The sequence below is a fragment of the Watersipora subatra genome, chromosome 4 (genome assembly GCF_963576615.1).
Source record: "Watersipora subatra chromosome 4, tzWatSuba1.1, whole genome shotgun sequence".
NCBI classification, from domain to species: domain Eukaryota; kingdom Metazoa; phylum Bryozoa; class Gymnolaemata; order Cheilostomatida; family Watersiporidae; genus Watersipora; species Watersipora subatra.
In genome coordinates, this window is record NC_088711.1 from 65,723,574 (window position 1) to 65,747,450 (window position 23,877).

A 23,877-nucleotide genomic window follows, 5' to 3' on the forward strand; every position below is an offset into this window, starting at 1 on the left:
TAATAAAACAGAGGCACTGTCAGCAAAGTCGATGTGAATATAATGGCATGGCGTGTCTAGCCTTGCCAAGCATTAAGAGATGCTGCCGAGTACAAGCAGCGATTGCCAATTGTTCAAACTTGGTTATTCTCAAGTGCATGTTTACTAATTGCTTCTAAAGCAAATAAACAGCATTGAAATACGGGAGTTTACAACTAGCTAAACTCTCTTTGCTGGCTCCACACCCCTCACCTACACTATACACTTAATAACTTACATTGTTTTGTATATCAGTACACAAGGTCAGCAATAAATAAATAAACATTTATTCATGTAGTTTGTACATTTTGAGTTCATTAACAGCTAGTATTGTGGTATCAAGTTTGGAGATAGGAGTAAAAATGAAGCCAAGGTTAGGTATTTAACCCCTATGATTAGTAGAATTTTATACTTATAGATCTGAACTGTAATACTTATAGATCTGAACTGTAATACTTATAGATCTGAGCTGTAATACTTATAGATCTGAACTGTAAATATTCTGTTGTTGACAACATTATTTCAAACAACATTCTGAAGCAGTGCAGTTTTTTTCATTTTATGGAAAGAAAATCATTCTTAAATTTTGCCAATCTCACGAGTCAGCGAAGTAAATCTGGTTGCTGCCAAGGTCTAGCCAATGAAATTAAAGGGTCAAGAGTTGCTCACTAACTATAAATACATGTATGTTGGTTTACAGCTTTTTATATATAAAACCGTAGAGTGTTAGAGTAAATGTAGTGTGTTAGAGTAAGTGTAGTGTGTTAGAGTAAGTGTAGTGTGTTACAGTAAGCGTAGTGTGTTACAGTAAGTGTAGTGTGTTAGAGGAAGTGTGTTAGAGTAAGTGTAGTGTGTTACAGTAAGTATGTTGCAGTAAGTGTGTTACAGTAAGTGTGTTACAGTAAGTGTAGTGTGTTAGAGTAAGTGTAGTGAGTTACAGTAAGTGTAGTGTGTTAGAGTAAGTGTGTTACAGTAAGCATAGTGTGTTACAGTAAGTGTAGTGTGTTAGAGTAAGTGTAGTGTGTTACAGTAAGTATGTTGCAGTAAGTGTGTTACAGTAAGTGTGTTACAGTAAGTGTAGTGTGTTAGAGTAAGTGTAGTGAGTTACAGTAAGTGTAGTGTGTTACAGTAAGTGTGTTACAGTAAGCGTAGTGTGTTACAGTAAGTGTAGTGTGTTATATGTATATGTAGAGATGGATGGATGATGTTTAACCAATGATCTTTTATAACATGTACTTTTCTCATTCTCACAGAATTCAGTTTAGTCTTAGCTCGATGCAGATTTATTGGAAGCTCTCGATACTAACATTAGTGTATTGCCAATTTCTCTACCTTTCAAATGATGGGTAAGAATGTAATATGGATCTAAGGTTATAAGGGATCTACAGGTACGTCTAAGGTTATAAGGAATCTACAGGTACGTCTAAGGTTATAAGGGATCTACAGGTACATCTAAGGTTATAAGGGATCTACAGGTACGTCTAAGGTTATAAGGGATCTACAGGTACGTCTAAGGTTATAAGGGATCTACAGGTACGTCTAAGGTTATAAGGGATCTACAGGTACGTCTAAGGTTATAAGGGATCTACAGGTACGTCTAAGGTTATAAGGGATCTACAGGTACGTCTAGCATTATCGGTACAGGCTGCTTAAAACTAACAATAAAGGACTTACCCAGTCAGCCAGCAAAAGTTCATTAGTTCACGAGTGTGTTGGCAGCAGACTCGGTGAAATTGGTAAAGGCTCGACCCGACTAAACCTACTGGCGACCTGAGAAGTCTGGTCGTTCAATTGCGGCAGCAGTGATTGAACCGCGGCTGCTGTTCAGGCAAGCCATTAGCTATTATTATGTTGTTATAAAATAACAAGACAATCAAATGTCATGCCTAATCAATATTATTACTTAACCAAATACAGTATGAATGTATTATAATTATTGTTACCAATGTTCTATTCACTCTTCATACAAATGAACTCGACAGAGAAAGTGAGCGAGCAGAGCTTTAATCTGCTGAAGGAAAATGTTCTTACTACAGGAAAAAACAAGTTCGTGTCATATCACTACTCCAATAAACTCATAAGACGCTCTGTAGACAGATATATTCTAAAGACAACTGGTGCTAATAGCTTTAGGGTGTTGGCAGACAATTTCAAACATATCTAGGTAAGTCTAAGGTACGATGGCTTACAGGACAGTAAATGTTCCCCCAGTCTGATTCGCTGTTTCTTATCCAATGACTTTTACAGAATATCGCATTCTATTGCTACTAAAATGTCAAGAAATAATATTAACCTAAATCTGTAACAGGTAAACAGAGACAAATCTTTACTATAATAATAGCCGTGTTCGTCAGTCTGTTTGAAACTACTAAAAGCATTGGGAAAAAGGATTGCTGCGCGCAGTAACCGAACAGGATGGTCGGATCCCCAATCCAGCTCGCCACCATCTGCCCCATCTAAGAATAACTGTGCGCATACCTAATACATAGTATGACGATCTCTCGCAGAGTACGGGGGTGGTGTTAAATAATAGAGGAATCCAGTCATACAACTCATAATAATCACTGACGTAGTTCACAGAGTATTTGTAACACAGTAAATAGAGGTGTCACTTTATTTTACTATTATATCCATATTCTAGCTATTTGTGTATTTTTTAACACTGTTGGATATCCATAAAAAATGTAGAACTATCGAAAGTCACCCAATCGATATCCTTAAAACGTAGCACTTTGCAAATCGTAGTCACAAATGCTTATCCTGTTCCAGGCATCAATAATAAATAGTAATATTAATAATGAATAGTATTATTAATATTAATAATGTTATTAGTGTTAATAATGTTGCTTCCTAGCGCAACTTATATTAGTTAAGAGTGGTGAGTAATGCATATGCAGAGAAGTGTGATATCACATTTAATAAAAGACTGTGCTAGACATTTAATGCAACTCTATGTTTAGATGCCACAAACTTGTGGATTTATAAACAAGTTGGCACATTTCATAGTCGGAGAGAAGAAACAGTGATGATTACCAGATCTCATTTATATCCATACGTTTAGACAGTTTTAAATCATAAGTGATTAAACATATGTACTGAACATCTACTCCCGTGTAAGCAGAAGAGTGTAGCAAAAAAGGGGTCTAGCGAGAATCGAGGGGGGTGTAACAAGCAAATGATATTCTGGGGGGAGGTGTGAACACTGGAAGTGCTGAGAGTATATAATAGATGAAGGTTGTGCAAAAGAGATAGAGAGAGTGCGTGCAAGTAATCGTGTTTCATGCGTACGACGCTAAGAGAGGGCGTAACAGGCATGGAGTGATCATACACATGAGACACAAACTAACGTGCGACGCTAAGAGAGGGCGTAACAGGCATGGAGTGATCATACACATGAGACACAAACTAACTGGATAAAAATTAGAGAAGGATTACAATTGAACAAAAGCTGTGTAGGTGTGCTATTTGTCATTATAGCCTGGGGTTCAGCAAAACCAACCACCTAAGAGCTGCATCAATTAGTAGTGCCGGCAAGTAGGATGCATAAACAAACAAGATGACTATAAATGACTACGAATGCTATATATACAATGTATATACCGAACATAAGAATGCGTGCAAATGTTCATGTATACATATGGTTTTAGAAATCTGTTGATAGGAGTATAACTACTTGGTCTCTGCTAGGAGACCTGAGATTGAGCGGGCATTACCACCCACTCAAGTGAACTGGGATGGGAAACAATTTTTCAATTATACATATGTACATAGGCGTATACATAAATATATACATAGTACATAGACACAGATCTCTTTCGATTCCTACCAAGGCCTTCAACGCATCGTGTCATCATCTGTGGACCAACTATAACCCTTCGAGTTAACAAGTTGGCTGCCATCTCGCGTTTCCTATTTATAACCATAATAAGCAATAGGGAAACTATCAGATGAGCCACAGAAGCAACACAGGGATGAATTTTCGCTATGTGCATACAATAATCATTTTAGTTTAAATAAAATAGGTATTTTATTTTTTAACTCTATGTAAGCACTTTTGTATTAGCAGACATTGAAATTTATAGATATCTTTAATTTGGGTGCCATAGTATTGCTATACCACAGCTCAGACATAGTATTGTTATACCACAGCTCAGACATAGTATTGTTACACCACAGCTCAGACATAGTATTGTCGCTATAGAGCTTGTTGTCTAGCACAAGCAAGGCACTACCCTAATAATTCCTTATCAAATATTTTTTGGTGTCCAATCCAGAGGAAGCAGGGGCTGCATCTGCGGACAGCTTGTTGTCTGAGAGGTTCAGTAAATAAAGGGCAAATAACTCCATAAAATGCTTTTTAGATAGTAGTACAGATATATTATGTGAATAAACTTCACATTGTATTATCTTGAATACTATGTAAGAAGGGACAACCTACATGAGGCAAGTTCTGTCTCTTCTGAGTTAGCCTGAGTTCATATAACAAAATCATAAAGAGCTTTAAGTTAATAGCCCGCAGTTACTTAGCAAGAGTGAAGTTCAGACTCACCAATTGTTGACAATGGCTGCTCTGAGAATTTCATGGTAAGTCATGACAGGAAAAGGGCGTGGTGCCATTTTGCTATCACTTCCACAGTTGTTCATCGTGGGCTGGGGTTGATCATTGAGATGGTTTTTACCAAACTGAGCTGCCTTGGCAGTTACTATTCGTCCTGAGAGAAGTTTAATGATACTGAGCTAGTACAGTGTAGTGATAGTGAACTAGTACAGTGTAGTGATAGTGAACTAGTACAGTGTAGTGATAGTGAACTAGTACAGTGTAGTAATATTGAACTAGTACAGTGTAGTAATATTGAACTAGTACAGTGTAGTGATAGTGAACTATTACAGTGTAGTGATACTGAACTAGTACAGTGTAGTGATAGTGAACTAGTACAGTGTAGTGATAGTGAGCTAGTACAGTGTAGTGAGAGTGAACTAGTACAGTGTAGTGATAGTGAACTATTACAGTGTAGTGATACTGAACTAGTACAGTGTAGTGATAGTGAACTAGTACAGTGTAGTGATAGTGAGCTAGTACAGTGTAGTGATAGTGAACAAGTACAGTGTAGTGATAGTAAACTAATACAGTGTAGTGATAGTGAACTAGTACAGTGTAGTGATAGTGAACTAGTACAGTGTAGTGATAAGTGAACTAGTACAGCGTAGTGATAGTGAACTAGTACAGCGTAGTGATAGTGAACTAGTACAGCGTAGTAATATTGAGCAAGTACAGTGTAGTGATATTGAGCAAGTACAGTGTAGTGATAGTAAACTGATACAATGTAGTGATAGTGAACAAATACAGTGTAGTGATAGTGAACTAGTACAGTGTAGTAATATTGAACTAGTACAGTGTAGTGATAGTGAACTAGTACAGTGTAGTGATAGTGAACTAGTACAGTGTAGTAATATTGAACTAATACAGTGTAGTGATAGTGAACTATTACAGTGTAGTGATAGTGAACTAGTACAGTGTAGTGATAGTGAACTAGTACAGTGTAGTGATAGTGAACTAGTACAGTGTAGTAATATTGAACTAGTACAGTGTAGTAATATTGAACAAATACAGTGTAGTGATAGTGAACTAGTACAGTGTAGTGATAGTGAACTAGTACAGTGTAGTGATAGTGAACTAGTACAGTGTAGTGATAGTGAACTAGTACAGTGTAGTGATAGTGAACTAGTACAGTGTAGTGATAGTGAACTAGTACAGTGTAGTGATAGTGAACTAGTACAGTGTAGTAATATTGAACTAGTACAGTGTAGTGATATTGAACTAGTACAGTGTAGTGATAGTGAGCTAGTACAGTGTAGTGATAGTGAACTAGTACAGTGTAGTAATATTGAACTAATACAGTGTAGTGATAGTGAACTATTACAGTGTAGTGATAGTGAACTAGTACAGTGTAGTGATAGTGAACTAGTACAGTGTAGTGATAGTGAACTAGTACAGTGTAGTAATATTGAACTAGTACAGTGTAGTAATATTGAACAAATACAGTGTAGTGATAGTGAACTAGTACAGTGTAGTGATAGTGAACTAGTACAGTGTAGTGATAGTGAACTAGTACAGTGTAGTGATAGTGAACTAGTACAGTGTAGTGATAGTGAACTAGTACAGTGTAGTGATAGTGAACTAGTACAGTGTAGTGATAGTGAACTAGTACAGTGTAGTGATAGTGAACTAGTACAGTGTAGTAATATTGAACTAGTACAGTGTAGTGATCGTGAACTAGTACAGTGTAGTGATAGTGAGCTAGTACAGTGTAGTGATAGTGAACTAGTACAGTGTAGTAATATTGAGCAAGTACAGTGTAGTGATAGTAAACTGATACAATGTAGTGATAGTGAACAAATACAGTGTAGTGATAGTGAACTAGTACAGTGTAGTAATATTGAACTAGTACAGTGTAGTGATAGTGAACTAGTACAGTGTAGTAATATTGAACTAGTACGGTGTAGTGATAGTGAACTAGTACAGTGTAGTGATATTGAACTAGTACAGTGTAGTGATAGTGAGCTAGTACAGTGTAGTGATAGTGAACTAGTACAGTGTAGTAATATTGAACTAATACAGTGTAGTGATAGTGAACTATTACAGTGTAGTGATACTGAACTAGTACAGTGTAGTGATAGTGAACTAGTACAGTGTAGTGATAGTGAACTAGTACAGTGTAGTAATATTGAACTAGTACAGTGTAGTGATAGTGAACTATTACAGTGTAGTGATACTGAACTAGTACAGTGTAGTGATAGTGAACTAGTACAGTGTAATGATAGTGAACTAGTACAGTGCAGTGTAGTGATATTGAACTAGTACAGTGTAGTGATAGTGAACTAGTACAGTGTAGTGATAGTGAACTAGTACAGTGTAGTGATAGTGAACTAGTACAGTGTAGTGATAGTGAACAAGTACAGCGTAGTGATAGTAAACTAATACAGTGTAGTGATAGTGAACAAATACAGTGTAGTGATAGTGAATGGTAATACATGTACATACAAGTTAACAAAAGAAACACCCAATAGAATTCGCATGATGACATCACAACTTCATCCTTGAGGAGCTCTAAGTATTTCTGGTATAAATTCAGCAGCAATTATGTTTTCTTTGAGTCACACAGCACTTATCCATAGCAACATAACAACTCTGCGACATAGTGACATATCGACATAGCAACATTGCGACATAGTGACATGTCAACATAGCAACATTGCAACATAGTGACGTATCGACATAGCAACATAGAGACATAGCAACATAGCGAAATATCGACAGAGTGACATATCAACATAGCGACATAGTGCATAGAAACATAGAGACATATCGACATAGCAACATAGAGGCATAGCGAGATATCGACATAAAGACATAGCGACATAGCAGCATAACAACACAGCGACATAGCAACACAGCGACATAGCAACACAGCGACAGAGACATATCGACATATCGAAATAAAGACATAGTGGCATAGAGACCTAGGGACACAGGGACACAGCGACATAACGAGACAGCGACATAGCAAGATAGCGATATAGCCACAACTCTCAGTCACCTACTTCTCTTCTCAGCCATGACAGCTTTTATGGAGATGAGGAGGTTTTCTGGTGAACGTTGAATCTGCTTTTTTACATTATCCAACTGGAGTAGAACCTCCTTGTCTGGGTCTTCCATCTGTTCCTTTGGAGCCACTAGCACTCCTTCACTCCGGTAACTTTCACACTTTTCAGCCCACCGTCTCAATCTGTTGATACACTTTATCTTGTAACTTATCATTGAAAAATCTTCCATTAAAATTTTTTTCAGAGCTGCTAAACCTTGCATATTTGTAAATGTGTTTATTTTGCAAATATTCATTATCATCAAACATCCATATTATTATTTTCAATGTATATACAGTACTATAGTTGGTGTTTAATTCAATTTAATATTGTAATACGTTGAACTCAGACACCAATGCATAAATATCTAATAACACCTTCTTTTTCTAAATATCTTAGGCACTTCAAAACTTGCGTAATGTCCCTCTAGACTACATACTTTTTCTGTAGTTCACCTTCTTCTCTACTCTATACTTTCCCTGTAGTTCACATTATTCTAGGCTCTATACTATTCCTGTAGCTCACCTTATTCAAGACTATACTCTCCCTGTAGTTCACCTTATTCAATACTCTATAGTCTCCCTGTAGTTCACCTCATTCTAGGCTCTATACTTTTCCTGTAGCTCACCTTATTCAAGACTATACTCTCCCTGTAGTTCACCTTATTCAATACTCTATAGTCTTCCTGTAGTTTACCTTATTCTAGACTCTATACTTTCATTGAAGCTCACCTTAATCTAGAACCCATACTCTCACTATAGTTCACCTTATTCTAGACTCTATACTTTCACTGCACTTCACCTTATTCTAGACTCCATACTTTCAAGGTAGTTTACCTATTCTAGACTCCATACTCTCAAGGTAGTTCACCCTATTCTAGACTCGGTACGCTCACTGTAGTTTACCTTATTCTAAATTTCAGCCCTTCACTGTTGCTAAATTTATTCTAAACTCCCCTCTTTCATTATAAACTCAAACTATTTGTGTCATTGACTCGTTTAACAGTTTGGTTTGCAATCAACTCACTCTGGATTGGTAAGAGTTAGAGAGTCTTGGTCTATTTGTTGGTTAGCATCCGTAGCATCTGGTTCTAACATTGGGCAGCAGGTTAGAACGAGTTTGGCATCAGTTTGAGGAGCTGCAACCAAACTGACTTATATCAATGCAATGGATGTTCAACAATAGAATTTTTACTTTTGCTGCCATATTGCTTATGGCATGTTTATATTTGCTGCAAAGGTCATGACCTGCGGATTAAAGAATTGTGACTATAAATACCTCTATAGACGTGCAGCAGCTGACCGAAGTGTAAAAGAGACAATAGACAGAGAAATTTTAGGTTAACCTTTTAAGAATTTAGTAAAGTCACAGGAGTAACTTCAACTGCTAGCAATTTTGCATGTGTTAATTTGGGTATATGGTGGTAGATATATGGGGGTGAATATATGATGGTGCATATACCGGTATATGATTGATATATAGTGGTGAATATATGGTAGTGGATATATGGTGGTTGATATATGGTGGTGGATATATGGTAGTGGATATATGGTGGTGGATGTATGGTAGTGGATATATAGTGGTGGATATATGGTGGTGGATATATGGTAGTGGATATATGGTAGTGGATATATGGTGGTTGGTATATGGTGGTGGATATATGGTAGTGGATATATGGTGGTGGGTATATGGTAGAGGATATATAGTGGTAGATATATGGTGATAGATATATGGAGGTGCATATATGGTGGAGGATCTACGGTAGTGGGTATATAATGGTAGATACATGGTGGTGAGTATACGGTGGTGGATATATAGTAAATGATGGTATGTTTTATGTCATAACAGTAGTAGAAGTCTACACAGAATGCTCATTGATTGTTGTCAATTCATGTTTGATGGCCAGTTACTGTAGAGCATCCAAAGCAAAAGTCAGTTGGCTGAGCTTAGGATAGGACAGAAAATAAGGAAGGTAGTGCTATAGAGAGGGTAAGGCATGAATAATGTGGAAAAATAAATATATCAGAGCATTGGAGAAAGTAGGAAGATAGGGAAGTAAAGAGGGTAAGAAACTGTGGAGAGAAGGGAAAAGGTAGTGGCTGCTCAGGGTTGACAAGTTGGAAGTTTAGCAGAAAGTGTAAGACAAGGTATTGCCAGCAATGGCAAAACGTGTCTTTTACTAAATATGACTCCTTCAAGTGGCTGACCCTTGACAGAAATTACATGCGCATCATCAAACCTAGCATTTTTGTAAGTCAACTGCAATGCTGTGGAACATGCTGGTGCAGCGTCTCATATCTAAAGCAGCAAGTCTGGTACATTCAACCAGCATTCAACCAAGCTCAGTTGGTCAGCAACTTGAGAGGATGGTTACCACGTCTTCATACAGCAATGGTGTAGTGACACCTGAGTGCGCAGTGGCGAAGCGCTACCCTGGGCGGACAAGCAGGTCATGTTTCGATAGGGCACTGTAGTAGAGCGATGATTGTGCGACACCATATGTCAAGGCTATGGCTGTCCATGAAGCAACAGGAAAGACAGACCTATGAGCATGCACAAGTGTGATGCCATTAGCCGCTAGGGTCATTTTCATGGCACAAAGATGGCGCATTGCATGAGAGTTTCGCTCCCAAACAGCAACACTGAATCCTGAAAAAATGAGAGTGATACGGCATTGCAGCGCCGTGTGGGGGTGTGTCACTACTCTATCCCTTTATGGAAACTTAGTCATTGTTTCTCTGACCTTTGAGCTCTATACTCATATTTGAGATTGTTCATGTAAGTTTTAACAAATGATTCCCCTCATTCTGAATTGTATGTTTAGCAGCAATAGGCAACAGAACCTTTAGAGTCTGAAGGTAAGTGTACTAGCATATTGGAACTTACCCTTCCAGTGCTCCCCGAACCTTGAAGTCGAAGGAGCTCGATGATCACCTGTTCCAACTCTTGGCAGAAAAAATGGTTTGGAAGATATAGCTAAATTCCAGTCCTTCTCTATATATGGGGACGGTTTGCTGCTCACCCCGCTCAACGTAAGGGAGGAACCGATGCCAACAGAGCTTGGCCTCCAACTAAGGCGTCGGCTGGGAGCAGCGTCAGTCGCCATTCTATGGGGTCGTTGGAGGTGTGAGGAGTTTCAAGCCAGGTGCCGAAAGGTCTTCTAAAAATGTTCCATAAAATATGTGACATGGCATGTTCATCGATGCAGGAAGCCAAGATGTATTTGAAGTTGTTCCACTTACAGGTAAATACTGAGCTTAGACGAACAACAGGTAAAATCAGGATTTTTTTCTTTCTGATTAATAATACATTACTGAACACTAACCATGATAACACTAATAATAATAAACAACAACATTAACTCAAAACAGAGTGCTACTGGCTACTAGCTCATTGCTTAGTAGGCATAGCTAATCTAGAGGAGATTACAACTAGACATCATAGGAAAGGCCCTGTTTCTGTTAGTCAACCATTTAGATAGCTGCCGAAATATCGGTGTCAGCTGTACTTGAGCTATAGTTATGGTGCTGCCGATCAGTAAGGTTAAGATGGCACAAGCCACCTACGATATTTCATTTACAATAGGTCAGCGCTGCGTAGAGACAACCAATAAAAGAACATGTATACTACATACATGTAGTCGAATTATATAAAGCAACAGTTTTGATGGATTTTAATTGATAGCTTTCATCGAAAACATCTTCATCCTTACGCCAAAAACCTTATAATACAATACTCTTAGCTGTTAGTTAGTACTTATCTCCACCTTCTTGCTCTTGCAAAATAGTGTCAATAGCAATTGAAACAGTAGCACTATAGCAAATCTGACACCGTAGTAGTTCGCAAAGCAAATCATTGACTGGTTTAAAACCTTTTGATACAGCTCAAGTATTTACATGGCAAATAAATATAATTCTCTATAATTTAATCTCCAACTAGCCGCAGTCAGTCCTAAGTACCTCTTTTCCTCTGTACACTGCGAATGCCTGCTCAGAACTAGGATTACTACATGAGAACTAGACCAGAGGCGGTCATACTGGCTCATGACTTATTTGGAGAGCTGCCAAATACGTGTTATTTCAGCCGCAAGAATATTTTAGCATGAGTTTGCTGACAAAGTGTGACAAGTTGAAACTTGATGCACTAAAAGCTTCAGAGCGTACTCAAGCATGTCCCATCGCTAGCTAGATACTCTGTCAACTATGCTGTGACGTAAACATTACATCCGTTGACTTTCCTGCTAGCCTGTGATGAAAGACTGATTGTCCGCCCTTGTAAACACTCGGAGCTACAAACTCTGCTAGATTTATGGTTGAAAAGTGTGAGTCATGCTGCTAGCGAATGCTTGAGCTGAGATTATTTTATAACAATAATTTCAACGTATGATATTTCACCGCAGCGTCAGACTTTTGGCTGACAAATAGTGCTGTTCTACTCACACACCTTACGGGACCCTCACAGCTGTTAACAGCTACAAGGCATTAACACATGCCTGTGTTTATCAACACAAACATTATAAAACAATAAATAATAGGATGAGTTATAACAAATCTACTAAAATGCTTTCTACTTTTATCCGCGGCGCTGCCGATGGTCCAGAGCTTTTAAATTTAGACCCGAAACTGCATGGAAATCAGTGATAAAACCTAAACCATAAGACAGTCCTTGTCAACATGACACACAGAGAGAGAAATAAATTTCAACCAACTAGCATGAAGTTTCTTGGTACCTAATTATAGCCACTAGATCTCAGTGGTGCTGGAGTAGGAGGTAGACAACTCCTGTCTACCTCAAGAAAACTTTGACTACACTCGAAAGAGTCAGCGCTCTGTAGGGTTGGCAAGCAAAAAATGCATGGCAGTACTGGCTAACACACGTAGACAAGCATATAGCAGTCCTTACATGATCGCCATTGTCAAAGCTCTCTACTGTAGCCTAGTGAAGAGATTGTGTAGTCACCTCCTGCCATAGGAGGAGAGCTACAAGTCGATCTGGCCACTGTTACTAGTATAAACCAGTCTTTGTGAATTGCAACTCTGGTCTACAGAATCAACAGGTGGACAGATTTACCTACTATGGGCAGTTGGGCTGCTCCTATTTCAACAACAATTCTTGAAGCAAATTGTTTCAAGATATCTAAGTGTACGTTATAGGCTACTCTGGATCAAGTACACGTTGAAGTTATATTTATGCTAAACGGGTTTTGAGTGAAGTTATAGCTTCCGATAGCATGTGTAACAGTAAACCGTAATTCCCATTTGTGGCAGCCGTGAAAATTGTGATGGACTGGAGGCTATTTCCTAAATGTCAACTGTTGTTCTCAATTCCTTTGCTAATAGCCACTATTTTTAAGTGATGGAATATTCCAAACAATGGTTCACCATTTCTAATGGAAATTCAATTTTTACTTTTTTAATTTAAAAGTTGGTTTTAACTATATTGTAATTAATTAAACTTTTAAACTTTTTAAACTTTTATGAATTTTGTTGCTAATATCAAAGGGTTATGAAAAGCGCTTGTACGTGTATCGCATATCGACTTGTGTTTTAATTTTCTTTATTTTTGGGTGAAAAAATGAGTTTTGTAATTGTCAATTAGAACTGTACATTCTATGACTTTTTATGTAACAGAATCCCATCGATGACAAAGATCTACGAAAGTGCATCGACCGAAGATCAGGCCACATACTCGCTGCCTAGAGGCAGCGAGTAAGGTACAAGAAACAAGCAGAAAATGGGGGATAGCAACGCACCTTAGACTGTAACATCCAGTTGGTTGTCAGTAAAACACTACAGAAACTCTATTTTAAAGCACCAATCACCTTCTTTGGTATATAGTTGATTAAATATAATTAGTGAAAGAAAATATTTATACAACTTATTTGTAATACTATTACATGACTATTTCTTTAAAAATCTTATGAAATGTCTCATTGTTACACTATAACTTGCATCAGCAGGTTGAAGAGTTGGCTATAGTGAGTTGTATATTTTTATTTCTTGGCACTGTGGAATGAGAAGAAAAGGAAGAGTTGTCTACACGTTGTGACTCGCTTATCTTGTTTGCCTCTAGTTAACTTCTTTACAAGTGTCTGGTTGACCCCTAGAATAATGAGGTACTACGCCAATCTGTTGGATGGCATATGACCTAAGCCCAAGGATATTCCTCAGCCTGATCAATAACGGTTTGTCAAACAGCTCAACTAGCCTGGTTCTGTATGCGGTATAAAGATGATACATTGATATCCGATGTTCTTCAGCGGGCCTCAGTCAAAGAGTCGATAGGGCATTGACTGATCACTCGACGATACTCTGGCTTATTTCTATAAGCTGGTGAACGACTGAATGTTGATCGTAACATCTCTAAACTAACCTTCTTGGGTGGTATATCCTTATTAAAATGTTGTGATTAATTCGTATAAAATAGTCATACTTACTTTTAACTTACTGCTAAACTATAAGCTAAAAAGGTTCTAATGACATTGTTGAGAGCTTTTTACAGTATTTCACTTAAAACTATCAACAGCCTTTTAGCTTCATATACTGACAAATTAATACATAGTCAGACTAACAGATAGATATCAGACTAGTAGGAAAACAGATATGCAGACAAATGGACAGGCAGATGGACAGACAGATGGTAGGATTAGCAGATAAACCAGAGCATGAAACACCAGGTAAACACAAACCTGTCTTTGATTAACAGTCTAATAGAGACATGCAGGTAGACAGGCGAACAAAAAATTAGCAGACAAATAGGAAGACAAGCAAATATGCAGGTAGAGAGACAAGCAAGTATGCAGAAGAGTTAGCAGACCCATACAGTTGTATGAAAATAATTGGACCACCCTAGAATTTTGACGAACTTCCATAAATACATGTATGTTGTTATAGTGGCTAGGCAATGCTTTGAAGTTGCATCTATTATATATGATATTATTATATATTATATATGAAAATAAAGCTCTGAGTCTCCTCTATTCAAATACATGTATGTTACTAAAAGGTTTTTGTAAGTTGACGAGGCATGATTTCGATGTATAATAGAATGAATCTACCAATGCTAGAAGTCCACTTTTATAGCGAGTTAGCAACTTCAAAGACAAAGTGTTCTATTCAATGAAACAAGATGATATCAGGACTGTTTTACGCAATGTTTTGATCTGAGTAACATCAATGTTTTTAGTTGGAGTTCAAACAAATTACGACATACATGTGTATGTATATGATGACAGTAGAACAGGAAGTCAGAGACAAACAAACAAAAAAACACAAACAGGGAGAGACAAACAACAGATAAACAGATGGACAAACAGATGGAAAAACACCCGGAATAAACATGCGGTTTAACGGACAAACCTACACACAAACTTACAAACAGACTATTAAGTAAACAGACAAACAGACAGACAGATTAGTAGGTTGGAAGCTCGTATTATTAAAAGACACAGATAATTAGGCAAACAGATAAACAGCAAACAACAGACAGACAAACCATTCAGCTGACAGCCATTGACTAACTACGAGGCTGCCTAATGGACAGGCCAATGGATAGGGAAATGAAAGGACAAAATTAAATAAAGAAAGAGATAGGAGATGTACACCAAGTATGCCATCAAAGGATAAACTGAGAAACAATTGTGTACATGTATGTAGCACGTAGATGTCTGATTATAAAAGGTAAATACAGGAGATGCTAACTTACTAGTTGGTAGGACTGTAAAATCACAACTCACCATTGACTTGTAGGATATTTCAGCCGCTTCTGCACACCTCTAACCAGCTGCACCGTCTAACCCTCTCGAGATCAAACAACGTTAATATTGCACTTGTGAGAGCAGCCGAAATCAAACAGCTACAGAGAAAGAGCGCTCAAGCTTATATAAATGAACAATGGGGTGATCGCTCTATGGCTGTTTGATAAAAGCTGCCGAGTGGGCTTGCGACGCTTTCATTCAAGTAACGGCACATTAATTTTCAGTCTGAGATCTTATTATGCGTACGAAGCGAATGAGCCTCTTCCGTAGGAAACAATATACAATAAATCAGGGCTAAGGAGAGAACTGAGATACATGTTACTTCTAAAAATTGTGAGACGCATATTTGACCAGAGAATTCTGAATTTTGTGACATTTTCTGGAGGTTAGGCTATGAATAAGGAGATTTGAGCAGTTCCTACCTCCTCCCCAAAGATCTCTATGAAGAGACAGCGACTATTGAGAGACTTCACTCTATTATTCAAGCTGTCTGAGCAAATACACTGGACACACTTCTAAGTCAGAGAATGGTGGCTGACTTACCATAGTTTATCACTGTGCCATGTTTGAACCTTCATCATACCCGAGGTGGTAATATTTAACGCTACACTAAATTTTCCCATTTTAATGGCTGTAAAAACTAGCTAATTAAATTTATTACGTTGTTTTTTGTCTCTGTTTAGAATAAACTTCATATGTTTATTGGTTTCAATGTGATAACACTGCAGGCCTATTCCTCTACGGTGAATACAGATTTTCAAATTGTTTTAATTTGTTTTTTAGCTGCAGTGTTTTGTAATTGGTCAACACATCTGAGTCATTTGTTTCAGAATTGTCACTTTTGTTGGTTTGTGTTGAGTTCTTTTACATAACTAGTTATTGTAGTGTTAATCATGGGCAATTTGAAAACAGACTAAATATATTCAATAAATATACATCTTTACCCCCTCCGCTAGCGTTTTATTGAGTAATGTGTTACAAAGAGTATGTAAGTATGCTACTGAATTGGCACTTTACCTCCACTCACTATAAGTCCATTCAGTTAGTTTGACAAGCTGAACAGTAAGTTCCAAATCAAGTTCAGTAGATATTTGTGACCTACAGACACTTCTGCTGTTTTCTCTGCCGCCTACAGACACCTCTACTGTTTTTCTGCTGCCTGCAGGCACCTCTACTGTTTTTCTGCTGCCTACAGGCACCTCGGCTGTCTTCTCTACTCAGATACTGATCAGTATAGTGCTATCATCCCCTTTAACGTTCCTAATGTGGTTAGAGTGTGGTGGTCAACAGGATATGGAAACTTGAAACAAGCAGTCGATGATATTGATTGCGATGTAAGAATTGACATGGTTTAACATTCGACTCTCTCTGTTACATTTTATGTAATTAGGAAGAGAACTTAAGGGTTATGATTAGTTAGTCACGAGTCTGAATGTAATTGCTACACTCTAGTTAACGACACGTTTAAGGAAGAATTTCAGTAAAGTGTATCAGCTTGTATACTGTATGATATATAGTATACAAACTGATACACTTGGTATTCACATATAAACCTGTTTTGTTTATATGTAAACACTATTGGATACTACTGTTTATATAAATGAGTTTTTATAAAAGTACAATAAATTTGATGTCTAGTCTATGAGATGCGATGAGTAGATAAACTTGTGTAAAAATTTTTTAATGATAATCTTCGCTTTCTATGATTGGCTGCTTCGCCTCTATTATCCTTCTGACTAACTGAAGTTATGCGTTTACATGTGTTTAGTTACTTGTCCTGATGCTCTGGTTTTCAGATTTTCAGAGCCAGTTTTCTAGCGAGTATAGATTGACTTATGTTTTCAATTTTATTCTGCAATAAAATTATACATAGTTTTATAAGTAATAATTTTCACCGAGCAAACTTCCTTTCCAGAATCGCTATTGATCAACCAGAGATTACATGGCATATAGAAGTTTCTTCTTAAATGTTATTTGAGTTGTTCCTACATGAGAGTTTGAAATGGATGGAGTAGATGTTGTTAACAACGAAGAGGTCTTTGTAGAAACCAGTGATGACTTGCTTGGTAATATCATTGTTGATGTCAAAGAATCCATGTTATTCCTTTTTCCCCACAAAGTTTGAAGGAATCTGTTAGAGCGAAGCCAACCTCCCGATTTCCAGTATCGTTTAAAGACCACATCATTTCTGCCTGCAGAAGTAAGAAAAATGTTTTATCATTGAAAATATGCTTACCATTAGCATGGCACATTGCCAATGAGTAATTAGAGTAGGCTAGTATCAGTATTGCTAAACTTACTAATAGGAGCCGTGAGAGCAAGCTTTAGTGACGTTACTCCGTATTGCAGAGTATAAATACATTGAAGTATGAATACGCAGAGTATAAATAAGTATAAATAAGAATAACATCTCATATCACCTAATGAATCCATGGCATCTCAGATAGCTCAACAGGTTAGCTGATAAACTGGAGGTTCCAAGATGAAATCATCTGCATTATGAATTTTTCATTGCTAAATACCAATCCGAATGACCTACAGGCTACTGACCAAATGACAGACCACAAACATTGAGATATATATATATATATATATATATGTACCGGCCAATTTCCTAATTTCCAATACCGGCCGATTTCCTAATGGCCAATACTCTGTATTGGCCGTTAGGAAACCTAACGGCCAATACAGAGTCACTAATCATGGCAGCCCAGGAGCAAGTGCTCCCAACAAGGCAACTCCAAACGAAAATCTATCACACTAGAGACGATCCTAGATGCAGACTGTGCAAAGATGCACCTGAGACCATCCAACACATCATCAGTGGATGCAAGCAGCTAGCAGGGAACGCATACACTGAGCGACATAATCATGTCGCAGGTGTTGTGTACAGAAGTCTATGTGATGAGTATGGCCTTAATAAACCACAACACTAGTGGGAAGCTCCTGGTAAGGTCAATGAAAATGACCGCGCTAAGATCCTCTGGGACTTCTACATCCGAACTGACAAGCATGTCCTAGCAAACCAACCAGATATAGTGGTGGTAGACAAGGAGAACAAGAGGGCTACTATAATAGATATAGCAGTACCCAATGACTACAATATAGCCAGCAAAGAAAAAGAAAAGGTAGAGAAATATCTCCCTCTTGGAGAAGAAATTGAAAAATGCTGGAATGTAAGAACAACTGTAATCCCAGTAGTCATTGGGGCACTGGGCGCAATAACACCGGCGCATAAAATGTGGCTTGCCCAAATACCAACAACAATCAACTCAGGTGAGTTGCAGAAAAGCGCCCTATTGGGAACAGCTAAGATCTTGAGGCGAGTGCTCAAACTCCCAGGTCTCTGGTAGGAGATCCGAGTTAGAGCAGAATTTACCACCCATACGGGGTATCCGGGGTGAAGAAACAATTTATATATATATATATATATATATATACGCAAACAGTTCTATTAATATATCCATGAAAGTAGATCACCAATTTTATTGGTACTGTGGTTATTTATGCTTGAATAGCCTAGACTAAAATTACCTCTCTCAGTTGCATCTATATATATATATATATATATATATATATATATATATATATATATATATATATATATATATATATATATATATATATATATATATATATATATATATATATATATATATATATATATATATATATATATAGATGCAACTGAGAGAGGTAATTTTAGTCTAGGCTATTCAAGCATAAATAACCACAGTACCAATAAAATTGGTGATCTACTTTCATGGATATATTAATAGAACTGTTTGCGTTTATACATGAGTCAGGTAGTAGGTCATGTTTCTGGTATGTGTCTGGGCTACTAAATATATTTAACAGGTCTGTAACATGTTTGTGCTGTCAGAAAGCCTTCAATCTACGAATTCTAATGTCGTGCCCCATGACATGAGGCCTGCTCCGTGATAGCTCACTGGAAACATGAAATACAACTAGTGATCAGGATTGTTTGAAACTGAGTGTTAATAATTCAACTAGCGATTATTGAAGCCTATGATTCTATAGCTATCATCACAATGAAATTGTAACAGTGGTCCTTGCAGGATCTATGGCTATCAGCACAATAAAATTGTATCAGTGGTCCTTGCAGGCGAGGAAACCCTTAATCTGTAAGCAGCCCTTCACTTCAAATCCACCAAATTGTTGTCACATCTCACCATCTGTCTGTTAGTTTTGAAAACACGCTATAGTCCCGTTTTCCACAATCTTATCTTTGCTACAGAAATGGTTATGAAACCTTCCATTTTCAACACTTACTGTACTCACCGATATGCTCGCTCTTCCGAGCTGGAAGTCTAACAGTAGAGGACAGCAGAAGTTGGCTGTTGCAGTCGTCTGTAAGGAGCAGGAAGACAGAGACAAGACACAAAAGACTGGTGCACTTGAGCGCCATGGCTGCCCCTCTACAGCGATGTCAGTGTCATCAACGCTGACTCAATTCTAATTTGAGTTATTTGGGGAGCTTCCGATGGACGCGAGGAGCAATCTAAGATGACCTGAGGACCTGCATGTAATTGCTTGCCACAGTTCAGCAATCAGTTGTGAGTCTACTTATATCTGCTGGCAGCAAAAGCTTGTCACTTTGTTTTGCTAGTTAAATTGGTGTATCAGTAAGATTTCTGTCATGCTACGATAATTTCAATATGTCTGCATTTTGTCCCATTGTTTTAAACATAAAGATGACTGCTTTTTGTCTCCCAGTTACTAGCTTTGATTTATACTGTCTTTGCATATCAAACAAGCAAGGAAAGATTTGCTAGATGCAAAGACTATGTATAGATATGAAATATGTACGTACATGTGTGTACAACATGTGCACGTGTATACGGCATGTACACATGTATGCGGCATGTGCATATATATATGACATGTATACGAGATGTACACATGTATACGGCATGTACACATATATACGGCATGTACACATGTATACGACATGTAGGTATATGACATGTATATGACATGTATACGACATGTATATGACATGTATACGGCATATACACATGTATACGACATGTACACATGTATACGGCATGTACACATGTATACGGCATGTGCACATGTATACAACATGTACACATACTTGTATATATGGCATGTACACATATATATGGCATGTACACATGTATACAGCATGTACATGTGTATGTGTTACAGGAATCGCAAATACAAAGAATGTAAAGAGGTATTTATAGTCTCTCTCTGCAATCCCTCTCTTTAGAGTAAGATGTCTGCTTGCTTTATTGATGTGTTTGGTGTGTTTTAAGATGGCTTCGTAGTCCGATCATTGCTCTGCATTGACGATTGCAATGTGGACATTGGTAGTCATCATTCATCAAAGTATCAGATGAGCTAAGCCGCACTTTTCGTGCTGCCTTGAGCTCTTCTCTGTGACGCATTTTTTCATTTTCAAGTATCTTCACCCCTTTATGAGTTAGAGTTCTCCATCCAGTTCTTCTCGTGGCATTCCATTCCCAGGTTTCACATCTGATGTGACAACGCTTCAAACTATCTTTGAGACAGTCTTTATAGCGCTTTCTTTGTCCCCCCTGTGACCTCTTCCCATTTTCTAGTTCGGCATACAGAATCTGTTTTGGTAGTCTGTAGTTTGGCATTCTAACCAAGTGTCCAGCCCAACGAAGTCTGTTCTTAACGATCATACTTTCGAGGCTGGACATCTTAGCTTGTTGATACACACTATTGTTAGTGCGTTTGTCAGACCATTTGATCATTAGTAGTTCTCTCATTTTCCTCATGTGATAGTTCTCCAGAACCTTAACGTCAGTGCTGTAAGTAGCCCACGTTTCTGAGGCATACAGTAGTGTGGGGACAATTACTGCCTTGTACACTTTTAGCTTGGTGTCGACTTGCAAGACTGGATTTTCAAACACTCTTTGTCTCAGTTTGCTGTATGCTATGCTAGCTCTCCTGCAGTCTTCTATAAAGAGGTATTTATAGTAGGGCCTAACTTACAGGGTTTCACGATGCGTCTCTCACAAGATACAGGTATACAAACATTCCTTAATAGTTTTAATCAAAACTGTATTTGAACAATACAAAAATAGAACAGCATTGGTCAAAAATATATAATATCTTTTTGATACCTATGATAGAAAGAGAGGGATAAGACAATTTCCTATGCTATGTTAGACCAATGCTAAAATTAAAAAGCATATAAAAATATAACACTTTCTATGTTAGTACTCTCAACAATGCATAGGCAACATAATGAATAAATGATGTAGTTTTGAGGCTAACTGCGGCAAGAAACCCAGGCTACACAGCGGTGTGTAACTTAAGCTAGCAATTACACGTGACTCGCCAGATATGGTCACATGTACACATCTGATAATTGAACAGGGTGCCTGGCGAACAAGTGAATTCATAGACACTGCCCAGGAGGGGTATAGACCAGCTGTACTTTGTGCAATCGCTTCCTGGCACCTGCGCCATGATAGTTCCAGAGGAGGGCTCACAGTAGCCACATCCATTTGAAAGGGTTACACCTAAAACAAAACAAAAAATAAAGTTTTTATAGGAATAAATAACATATAATTAATCATATTGTCATCTTATATAACAATCCAAGCAATAATGTTTGTTGTGGATAACATAACGTACATGACAGCAAGTAACACTACTGCCGCATAGGTTCAGACATATTGAACAATACGCCTGTTAGAAAAGATCTCAAACCAAATAACTCAAGTGAGACTATAAAAGTCAATGGCCTTAAAACCTGAGTCAACCGCTGCTCTATCACTCACCTTCTTCAGTTGACGGCTGGACCCAGAGAACTAGGAAAACTCCAACTGTCATAAGAAACACTCTGCTGCCATGCATGTTGAAAGATATTTGAATAGTTACAACCAGGCTTGTTTATGATGTCTCTCACGTTGCCACCTCATCGATAAGTGGTAAACTACTTAAATACTGTGAACATTTATAGCTGCTGGACTGACACGCTTGTACCAGCGGATATCACAAGCCACAAACATGTCAGGACAAAAGCTGCCAAGTTTAACCTTACTGACATCAGAAATGATTTTATCCTGTCATCGTTTGCTGCAATACTGTAAACAAAATGCATGGCAGCAAACAGCAGTTAGTAGTTAGATGTAAACAGGTTTCGCTGAACAGAGTCCAATAATATAAACAACTGTAAACCTTATTAGCAGCCATGTTAACCTTTTACATCCTCTTTTAGACAGATATGGATACGTTGTGAAGAACTACCTCAGAGTTTTCCAATCCATGAAACATCCTGATCTGATTCCAGCTTGGTTAGTGTGAGGAATTTTGTCTGGCTGTGACTAAGGCTGAAACAAAGATTGCAACAGAAAGCCTACCCATACCATACCTGGCATATACAGGTTGCTCTGTATGTCTAGCTTTCTAAGCGTTGCTTAAACAACCACTACAAAATAAATGCTGCCAAGTTCTCGGATTCAAGACCAAATGCATTTGCCTCAAGGCTGATATAGTTTGCTTTGCTGTGTTCAGGCAGTCATAAAACATTTGCTTGGCATAGATTATTTCATGTTTGTTATCACACAGCCGGCTCTCTGTCCCTCAGACATGGTTGATACCATACAATATATATACTTCTTAGTTCAACAAGAGCAGCTTGCTGCTTTATCTACTCGCATACATATTTATAAAACTCATGTTGAGGTATACTTTATTTACTGCTTTAACAATCAAATGTTGATTCCTACAGCCTTCATCTTTTATAGTTTTCTTTCATGTTTGCAATTTCCCACCCATATTTCAGTATCTCCCTGTTTGTCTGGATGTTTGTACATCATTCACGTGTTGGCAAAATATAATGGTTGATGCAACAATAGACAGCAGAGGTCTATCATTAAAGCTTACATGAATATATTATAGTTGAGTTCAATTTGTAGACCGACAACACTTGCGATGATATCATCAAAAGTGGAAATTATTTAATGAGTTGATTTCATGTCACTTGCAGTAGGCTGCATCAACACCCACCCCCACCAGTGAAGAAAAATAAGATTCCACTAATTGGCAGAGAATGTTGATTACTAAGGCTGCTTCCCAAACATATTAACATGTCAATGCCTCGTTTTACGCTGACAGATCTGGAGAGAACTAACAGCAACTTGAGAGGAATTTCTGAATCACGTTATGTTTATTTTAACAGTCAATGATTCAACTTTGGCCAAACATTACATAAAACTGAAAATATATATAATAAATCAGATACATTGATTAGTTGTAAAGATGAATACAAGTCAAAGGTCAAAAAAGACAGCCGAGGTCGTGGTAGATACCAATCATGACTATTACTGTATATCAGGCTTACATCTTACAACAGGTGTGGTGTATATAGCATGTGTGGGCAGCACACAGCGCATGTGGACAGCACACAGCGCGTGTGGGCAGCACACAGCACG

The 23,877-nt window shown here is 37.8% G+C and overlaps 1 protein-coding gene across 1 annotated transcript; it reads right to left on the reverse strand.

Moving 5' to 3' along the window:
- Window positions 1-1,735: 1,735 nt before the first annotated feature.
- On the reverse strand, window positions 1,736-15,500 carry LOC137394709 (uncharacterized). Its single transcript, XM_068081477.1, has 6 exons — window positions 15,398-15,500; window positions 10,549-10,822; window positions 8,689-8,800; window positions 7,621-7,805; window positions 4,568-4,730; window positions 1,736-2,285 (listed from the first exon to the last, which is right to left on the reverse strand). The coding sequence occupies exons 2-6, from the start codon at window positions 10,766-10,768 to the stop codon at window positions 2,246-2,248; spliced, it is 720 nt and encodes a 239-aa protein (XP_067937578.1). The 5' UTR covers window positions 10,769-10,822; window positions 15,398-15,500; the 3' UTR covers window positions 1,736-2,245.
- Window positions 15,501-23,877: the final 8,377 nt, after the last annotated feature.